Source organism: Microtus ochrogaster, linkage group LG4, assembly GCF_000317375.1.
Source record: "Microtus ochrogaster isolate Prairie Vole_2 linkage group LG4, MicOch1.0, whole genome shotgun sequence".
NCBI classification, from domain to species: Eukaryota; Metazoa; Chordata; class Mammalia; order Rodentia; family Cricetidae; genus Microtus; species Microtus ochrogaster.
In genome coordinates this window covers 18,038,999-18,048,365 of record NC_022030.1, presented here as the reverse complement: position 1 = coordinate 18,048,365, position 9,367 = coordinate 18,038,999, and the positions used below count along the sequence as shown (strand labels likewise).

General features: G+C 52.4%; 2 protein-coding genes across 4 annotated transcripts in view; one reads left to right on the top strand and one right to left on the bottom strand.

Annotated features, from left to right (window-relative positions):
• Tmem160 (transmembrane protein 160) overlaps positions 1-764 on the top strand; it is a 3,081-nt gene extending 2,317 nt beyond the window's left edge. Inside the window, exon 3 of the mRNA XM_005361052.2 lies at positions 437-764. Within this exon, the coding sequence (XP_005361109.2) occupies positions 437-702 (266 nt within the window). The 3' untranslated portion in view covers positions 703-764. The remainder of the gene's footprint in view (positions 1-436) is intronic.
• Positions 765-1,044: 280 nt separating this feature from the next.
• Npas1 (neuronal PAS domain protein 1) overlaps positions 1,045-9,367 on the bottom strand; it is a 21,014-nt gene continuing 12,691 nt past the window's right edge. For all 3 annotated transcript variants that reach the window (XM_026786425.1, XM_005361051.3, XM_026786426.1), the window contains exons 6-12: positions 8,383-8,554; positions 6,229-6,344; positions 5,791-5,948; positions 5,327-5,433; positions 4,801-4,948; positions 3,409-3,503; positions 1,045-1,612 (exon numbers count right to left, since the gene is read on the bottom strand). In XM_026786425.1, the coding sequence (XP_026642226.1) occupies positions 1,143-1,612; positions 3,409-3,503; positions 4,801-4,948; positions 5,327-5,433; positions 5,791-5,948; positions 6,229-6,344; positions 8,383-8,554 (1,266 nt within the window). In that variant the 3' untranslated portion in view covers positions 1,045-1,142. The remainder of the gene's footprint in view (positions 1,613-3,408; positions 3,504-4,800; positions 4,949-5,326; positions 5,434-5,790; positions 5,949-6,228; positions 6,345-8,382; positions 8,555-9,367) is intronic.

The window sequence follows — 9,367 nt, the reverse complement described above, 5'->3', positions numbered from 1 at the left end:
CAGGCTGGTCTCGAACTCACAGAGATCCACCTGCCTCTGCCTCCCGAGTGCTGGGATTAAAGGCGTGCGCCACCATCGCCCGGCTCCAATTTTTTTTTTAAACAACTTGTTCTTTTGTGACAATCTAAGTTGCCTGAGCTAGCCTCTAGCCTCTTTTTTGTTTGTTTTGTTTTTTTCAAGACAGGGTTTCTCTGCAGCCCTGCCTGTCCTGGAACTATCTCTATAGACCAGGCTGGCCTCGAACTCACTGAGATCGGCCTGCTTCTGCCTCCCCAGTGCGCCACCACCGCTGACTCCTCCAGCCTCTTACTAACTGGCCTTAGAGGCCTTGCCCAGCCCCGTGCTAGTACTGACTCAGCCTCCCCATCCGTCATCTTGGCAGCCCCTTGGGATGTCCTGGACCCTGCGACTATTGATTGCTGCTCCTTCTCCACAGGCTTCTTCCTGCTGGGTGGCCTGTGCGTGGTGTGGGGCGGAGCCTCCTATGCAGTGGGCCTGGCAGCACTGCGAGGACCTATGCAGCTGTCTCTTGCCGGTGCTGCCGCTGGTGTGGGGGCAGTGTTGGCTGCCACTCTGCTCTGGGCTTGCGCTGTAGGCCTCTACATGGGACAGTTGGAACTGGACGTGGAATTGGTGCCTGATGATGACGGGGCAGCCTCTACGGAAGGCCCAGATGAAGCAGGACGGCCACCACCCGAGTAAACAGCAGGGCTGTGGGGAATGGCTGGGCCGAGGACTGGGACATTAAACCTGACCCTTCAGCAGTTTGAGACTCCGAGTGATGGCTCCTGTTATCTGGGGAGGCCGGGAGGGAGAGGAGGACGGCCAATAGGGACAAGGCGGATGAAGGTGTCTAATGAAGAGGCAAGATGGCTCATTGCATAGAGACATTTGCTCCCAAGCCTGACAACCTGAGTTTGATCCTCAGGACCCACAAGGTAGAAGGAGAGAGCTAATTCTCACACCGTACCACCCCTACCCACACACAAACAAACAGATAAATAAATGAATAAATAAATAATTTAAAGGGACAAGGAAAAGCAATCATGCAGGGTCCCTGGGGATGGAACCTCTCAGGGAATGGTGTTTAATTCTCAAGGAGGACTCCAGGCCTTGATATATGCCCCAGATTCGGCTTCTCTTCAGTCTCCCTTCCGCTGCACCCTAGTACCTGTGGGCCCTGGGTAGGGCAGGCCCAGGGTAGGGTAAAAGGCCTCCGGGAGCGTGGGGCCTGGACCCAGCCTGTGCAAATGTGGATACATCAGGCTCAACTCTGCAGGGCCATAGCGGATGGTGCCCGGCGTGCACAGGCCCCTCACCACCGGTGGCAGGAAGCCTGCGTGAAGGAGGGCAGGCGAGGGCTCTCCAGGAGTTGTCAGGCCCCACGGGAGTACCGCATCATGCTTCAGGGCCCCCGCCCGGATTACAGAAGTGAATTCTGGCCGAGGTGTGGTCGGCGGATCTGAGAGCTCCTCGTCTCCACTGTCCTCGGAGCCCCTAGCTTCCTTTGGGGCAGGCTCCACTTTGATGCGTTTGCCTCGGGTCTGAGGGTTCTTGTCCTTGTCCTGGTCCACAGAGGCAGCCTGCTTCGGGTCAACTGGAGGCTCGTCCTCTAAAGGAGATACTGGTTTTTTATTCTTTACAGAGCGCTACAGCTGAGCCACGCCCACAGCCCCTCATTGTATGCTCGCATGCGCAATACGGTGTCTAGGCAGGGGCTCTACCACCGAGCCATGGCCGCAGCCCCTCAGTGATGGATTCTCCACAGGCCATCTACTGTTGAAGCAGATTCTAAGCCTTCTCTTTACTTTGTGTGTGTGGGTGAGGGCAAGGCGGTGAGATGTCAACATTGGTGTCTTCCTCTGTCTCTATTATTAGATGATGATGGGCATGATGGGGAAGGCATACATGCCACCGTGCAGATGTTGACCAGGTCAAAGGACAGCTTTGCAGCTTTGTAAAGTTGTGGTTTTTTTTTTCTTTTTTTAAATTTGCAACAGAGTTTCTCTGTGTAGTCCCGGCTGTCAAGGAACTCTCTGTAGACCCCGCTGGGCTTAAACTCACAGAGATCCACCTGCTTCTGCCTCTAAGTGCTGGGATTAAAGGTGTGCGCTACCGCACCTGCCTCCCCTTAAGTTTTAGAGAACTATTTAAAATTTTAAAGACTTATTTCACGTGTTTGAGTTCTTTGTCTGCATGTGTGTCTGTGCACTGTGTGTGCTTGCTGCCCCTGGAACTGGAGTTACAGATGGCTGTGCGCTGCCGCATGGGTGCTAGGAGTTGAACCCTGGTCCTCTGCAGTAGCAGTCAGTGCTCCTAATTGCTGAGCCATTTCTCAGCCCCATTTAGACTTACTTATTTTATTTTATGTGTATGTGTGTTTTACACATACACATAGAAGTATGTCTCTGTGGGGTCTGAAGAGATGGCTCAGCGGTTCAGAGCAATGGCTACTCTTCCAGCGGTCCTGAGTTTTAATTCCCAGCAACCACATGGTGGCTCATAATGTAATGTAATGAGATCTGGCGCCCTCTTCTGGCCTGCAGGCTTACATGCAGGCAGAACTCTGTATACATAATAAATAAATAAATCTAAAAAAAAAAGTATGTCTCTGCATCACATGAATGCCTGTTGCCCACGTCGGTCAGAAGAGGGCATCAAATCCCTTAGAACTGGGATTATATCTGGCTTTGAGCTCTGTAGGTGCTGGGGAATCAAACCTGGGTTTCTGCAAGAAAAAGTGCTCTTTTTGTTGTTGTTGTTTTTGTTTTTTGATTTTTCGAGACAGGTTTCTTTGTAGCTTTGGTTCCTGTCCTGGAACTAGCTCTCGTAGACCAGGCTGGCTTCGAACTCACAGAGATCCTCCTGCCTCTGCCTCCCAAGTGCTGGGATTAAAGGCGTACACCACTACTGCTGGCTTTTTGGGGGGGGGGGCGTGTTTGTTTGTTTTGTTTTGTTTTGTTTTTTGAGACAGGGTTTCTCTGTGTAACAGTTCTGGTGTCCTGGAAGTCTCTCTGTAGACCAGGCTGGCTCTGCTTCCCAAGTGGTGGAATTATAGGCCTGCTCCACCACTGCCCAGACAACAAGTGCTCTTAGCCTCTGATCCATCTCTCCAGCCCCTCCACTTTCCACTATAACACAGGGCCTGTCAATCAACCTTGAGCATCTTTGTGCTCCACTTCCCTGGCAGCGGGACTGCAGCAGTGTGCTTCTGTTCCTGGCTTCTCTCTGTGAGAAACTAACCTCATTCCATCAGACTTTCCAGGCCAGCACTTCCCCTGTTGCATCAGCCCCAGCTTCAAGGAAATTTGCCTTCAGTGTTAATGTAAATAGCCACCTAGGTTTCCACAGTCAGTCCAAAGGTCCCTAGTCTTTCCTGGGTGCAGGAGTGGGAAGGGGTTAGCTTACCTGTGGACTCTGGGCCTGGGCTCGATGGATCCTCATGAGACACAGTGGCCGGAAGCTGGAAGGCATCCAGGGGTGTTTGGCTCTCTTCAGCATGGCTGGGGACAAGATGACAGGACTGAAAACCAGAGGTCTTGGGACAGCATGGAATTTGCTGATACTACCCTGAGGCGCTTAAAACTTTCTGTCAGACCTATTAACTTCATGCTGCTCTCTCACACACACACATGTGCACACACATGCACACATATTGAATTAAACCCATAGTCTCCAATGTGCTAGGCAGGGTCTCTACCACTGAGCCACACCCCAGGCCCTCACTGGGGGATTCTAGGCAGAGGCTCTACCACTGAGCCACACCCCAGCCCCTCACTGGGGGATTCTAGGCAGGGGCTCTACCACTGAGCCACACCCCAGCCCCTCACTGGGGGATTCTAGGCAGGGGCTCTACTGCTAAGCACTCTTCCCAAGTTTCCCAAGCTGGCCTTGAACTTTCAGTTCTCCTGCAACTGCCTCTGGCTGGGATCAGAGGATCAGGCCCAGCTCCAGAATATATTCTAACTCAGATGAGCTCCCTCCTATGGGCAAGCCTGTGCCACTGTCAGCCACTTGATATTACCTGGGGGTCCTTTAAACACGTGGTGGTCATCTAGTCTCTTCCTTCTAAATCTCCTGTTCCCTTCTAGGATTCAAAGGGGCAGATGGGCACCCCCTCCTCTCCTGGCTTTTTTTTCTTTCCTTGAGACAGGGTTCCTCTATGTATTCCTGGCTGTCCTGGCACTTGCTCTGTAGACCAGAGACCCACCTACCTCTGCTCCCAAGTGCTGGGATTAAAGGCGTGCACCACCACTACCCGACTTTCTGGCGTTTCTTAAAGCATGCCCTAGCCTCCTCTTTTCTCTTTCTCCAGTTCCTTTTTCTCCCAATCAGCTCTCAGCAGGAAGAAGGGTTTTTAGTGCAGATTTGCTTGTGATCCCCTCTCCTGTCACAAAACCCTCAATACCTACGCCCTGCTGCTGCTGCAACCCTTTCTCCTGCCTCTGCACTGGCCCCAGACACTCGCTCTCCTTCCCTAGGCAGCGGAGGCTGTGGACCTGAGACTTGATCTACCCGGTGCCCTCGGCCAGCAATGCATGTACGTATTGCCTCACTCTGGTCCTCCCTGGATAAAGTCTGCCATGGTTCCCCAGTGCCCAAGAGTCAATCTCACACATTCAGCCTGAGGTGAACCACTGCGAGCCTTCTCCTCCCAACAGCGACTCCTCTCGGTCCCAGTGAGGCTGTTCCTTGCCTAGGCGTTTGCTCTCAGCTGCTTCCCCCTTCAGGTCTACAGAGCTCTCCCTTGTGGGCCCTGGCTGGGATGGGGAGGGGCTGCCGCTAAGGGCCACCTCTCACCTGAGCACGTGACTGACCCACAGAACGTGATGCTCCCCGGCACTCTTCCCGTTCCCGGCCACAGTGGCCACAGACTGCAGCCATACGAAGCCCCCCGCACGCTGCAGCCAACGGTAGTAACCAGTCACCACCTGACCTTTGTCCAGCACTGGGTCCATCCCAAGAGAGCAGAGAGCCCAGAGGGGTGGGGAGGGTGGGAAGAGTCAAGGCAGGTGGGCAGGAGCCAGGCAGAGGCGAGATGGCAAGAGTGGGGGAAATCGAGAAAGACAGAGAACGGTACAGAGAAAGTCAGCGACCGGGAGGTATCCCAGCATCGGTCAGAGACCCCTCTCACCCCACTTACTGCCCACCCCCATGAGCACTTGCGCAAGCTCTTGGATGCTTTTCTATTCCAAACAGAGCCCCAGGAGCTGCAGTACAAGCAGAGACCGTGGTTAGCCCTGAAGAAGGACTTCCAGGGAGCAGGGCTGTGGGGCCATTCGGGTCTTTGTGGTGGGTGGGGAGAGGGTACAGAAGTGTGTCTCACGGTCCAGGTGGCTTTGACGGATCCTGGTTGCATCCTGTCCATGGACAAACTGGTAGCAGCTGCGCCCCACAAGCTCCGAGGGTCCCATGTCCATATGGTCGCTAACTCTGGAGAAGACAGAAGAAAGGGGGGGGGGAGTTAGAGACACTAGGCGGTGTGGGAGATGGCAGAGTTCGCTTCAGCGTCTTCCAGGGTCTACGTCCTTGCAGTACAGCCCTTTGCGTCTCAGTTTTCCTCTGTAAAATGGGCATAGTAATAATATGGGTGAAGGAAAGGGCAAGTGATGATGGACCAGCAGGGCCAGACTCACCACCCTCCCTTCGCCCAGGCACCCCTGCGTCTCCGTTACCCTTCCTCCTTCCATGATTCCCCACTGCCCTAGTCAAAGGCCCAGGCTTGACTGATTCCCGTATATCCGCATATTTTCAAAGAACCCACCTTCCCTCCTACCCATACCCCGGTACCTGCTCTCACAAGCTAGGATGGTGAGGCCCAGGCTGAGGCGGAAGACAATCATGTGTCCGTGCAGAGGAAGCTCAGCCAGCGGGGCTGGGGGCAGCGTGTGTCCCAGTGCCACAAGACCCAGGGCTCGGGACCTCAGGCGCCCTGTCACGTGAATGACCTGTGGAAGGCGGTTCTCATTGGAAGGGATCAAGTGGGGTTAGAGCCCATGGGGCTGGAGATGGCAAGGCAGGATCAGCAGTGATGGGAATTACTGCGGAAGTACCTGGTGGGGCTGCTGAGGCAGGAGGACCACAGCCAAGCCAAGGCCCAGCCCAGTTTCACTTGATAACCACAGGTCCCTTGGCACAGGCGAGGCCTTGAGTGTCTCCCAGTTTCTGTCTTCACTGCCCTGTAACCCGGGACATAGCGAGCACACAGGAAGGACAGCTCCTACCTACCTTGTAACCTGAGGCTTTGACATTCAGGCCCCTCTTTGTGAGGGTGGACTTCATGCGGACGAAGAAGGAACGCTCCTGTACCCGGAAGGTAGGGGATGCCTCGGTAGGGCTGGCTTCTGGGACAGAACAGGAAGGAACCACCTCAGAGCCAGCCTCATGGTGTGCTGGGCCACCCCAGACACTCGACACATCTAATGGTTAAAGTAGGCACACTGCTACAATAATCTCTCCTCCTCCGTGGGACAGCCAGGTCTAAAGTCAGATGTGCCCCTCATTTCTCAGAACCCACGTAGTTCACGAGAGCCTTGAGAAGAAAGCCATCTTTAACTCTATCCCCCAGGTATTAGGTCTGACCCCAGCCTGGTGCAGGCACTCCGTCTGGCCAGTTGTTCCTACATGGGGACAGCCTAGTGTCCACTGGACTGTGAACCTAGGGAGGGCAGGCTAGAGCTGTTGTGATCATAGCCATGTCCCCTGTCACAGACTAGAGGTATAAAAGGAAGAAGGAAAAAAAAAAACAAAAATCAACTCTTTTTTTCCCCTTTTTTCTCCTTTTGGTTTTTCGAGACATGGTTTCTCTGTGTAGCCCTGGCTGTCCTGGAACTTTCTCTGTAGACCAAGCTGACCTTTAACTCACAGAGATCCACTTGCCTCGTGCCTCCATCATGTAGCTAAAAAACCAACTCTTTTTTTTTTTTAAATATTTATTTATTTATTATGTATACAATATTCTGCCTGCCTGCTTGCCTGAAGGCCAGAAGAGGGCGCCAGACCTCTTTACAGATGGTTGTGAGCCACCATGTGGTTGCTGGGAATTGAACTCAGGACCTTTGGAAGAGCAGGCAATGCTCTTAACCACTGAGCCATCTCTCCAGCCCTAAAAAACCAACTCTTAAAAAAAAAAAGAAACCTTGTATAAACAACAACCCCCTTTTAGAAAAATTGCTTGTACCCAGGGGGCTGGTGGTGGCACACGCCTTTAGTCCCAGCACTGGGGAGGCAGAGGCAGGTGGATCTCTGTGAGTTCGAGGCCAGCCTGGTCTACAAGAGCTAGTTCCAGGACAGGCTCCAAAGCTACAGAGAAACCCTGTCTCGAAAAACAAAAAACCAGACAAACAAAAAAGACTTATTTGTTTATTATGTATACAATGTTCTGCCTCTGCCTATACACCAGAAGAGGGCACCAAATTCCATTATAGATGGTTATGAGCCATCATATGGTTGCTGGGAATCGAACTCAGGACCTCTGGAAGCCAGTGTCTTAACCTCTGAGCCACTCTCCAGCTCCAAGAAACCTCGAAAGTACAGCTTTGCTGTCCCACCTCATCCTGAGATGGCTTCGGAGTCACTGTCCCCCACCCCAAATTTGGCCAACGTTAAAAAATCCTTTCCCTACAGAATGTTCACGTCTTCCCATCTTTCTCGAGGCACCCAGATTCATCAGTAACCTCTATTATTCCCCTGCATGTAACAGCCAGCTCTCCAAGCTCCTTACACTGTGGATGGCTCATTTAGGATGTTAACCAAACCCAGTTCAGTCATCCTCACCGGTCTCCAACATCTCCAAGCTAAAGGGAGCTTGTGGGTGATGTCACTCGACCTTTGTCTGTCGTGAGAGTGGAAATTTCCACCCAAGAATGGACTGGAATAGATGTGTGACTTGGTCAATTAATTTGACCTCTCTGTGCTGTGGCTGGATTTTGGAAGCCTCCCTTCTGGCTTGGGGAGGAGTAAGGATCCAGTTTGTTTGTTTTTTGCTTTTGTTTGAGAAAGGATTTCACTGTGTAACAGCACTGGCTATCCTGGAACTAGCTCTTGTAGACCAGGCTGGGCTCGAACTCACAGAGATCCGCCTGCCTCTGCCTCCCGAGTGCGTTGGGATTAAATGCCCGACCCTGGACCCAATTTTTTAAGACACAGCTTTAAAAAAATACAACAACAAACAAAAAAACAAAAAAACAAGGCTTGAGGTATTCCCACCTCCATCTGGCAAGCTCAAATGTTGGTGTATCCTGGCCATTTGGGGGAACCAAGCAAGTTTAGACAGCCTGGTGGACTTAATCCGTTTTATAAAATCTTGCTTTGTTAAGAACAAACACCAGGATCTACCCTCAGGCGTTATTCTTTGGCAAGGAGGGAGTTCCTGGAAATTACCAATCTCGGGAGTGTCCACCAGCGAGGAGGATGACGAGGAGGAGGAAGAAGAGGACACGGAAGGTGGCGTGGGGGGCCCGGGAGTTGTAGCCCGCAGCCCCAGTTGCTCCAACACCTCCGAGTGGTCCCCAGGATGGATGTAGTCGAAGACGCTGCTGCCCGTCAGCTCCACCTACCGGTGATGGAGGGGAATGCAGGAGCGCGTGAGCGCTAAAGCAGCACCTGCGTTTAGCCTGGCCTGCTCGCCCTCAGGTGCACTTCACACTAGCCTTGTATCTTTCTTTACAAGTTTTCCCCTTTTAAAATAAGGGCGTGAGGGATAATTTTTGTTTGTTTTGAGACAAGGTCTCACTTTGTAGCTCTGGCTGTCCTGGAATTCATTATGTCGATAGGATTAGGGTTGGCCTCAAATTTAGAGCTCTGCCTGCCTCCACCTCTGGAATTAAAGGCTTGTTCTGCTACACTTGGCCCTTTTTTGTTTTTTGTTTTTGTTTTAGACAGAGATTTGCTAGGTAGTCCAGGCTGGCCTCGGACTTGTGGCGATCCTCCTGCCTCAGCCTTCAGAGTGCTGGAAATTACAAATGTATGCCATCAAGCCATTAATGAGTTTGAACCTTTGAGATCGGCCGCCTCTCCGATGTCACAGGGATCCTATGCTCCTGCGCTCCCCTCAGCGCAGCCTCTAGCTTTGTCCCACTGATCTTCTGACCTTCAAGCCCCATTTAAAGCTCTTCTGAAGAAAGAAGAGCATATCTGACCATGGCAGAAGCCCATGCCCATCCCAATCTCCCGCTGCTTGGGGTGGGTGACCCATCTCCCTCCAGCCTTCATTGCTCTATACTCCCCTTCTCTCTTAACTTTTTCACACACGCACCCTTGTCCAAAGTCCCCTCCTTTGGGGGAAGTGTCGTTTGTTTGTTTATGTGGTTTTTTTCAAGACATGGGTTTCTCTGTGTAGCTCTGACTGTCCTGAAACTCACTCTGT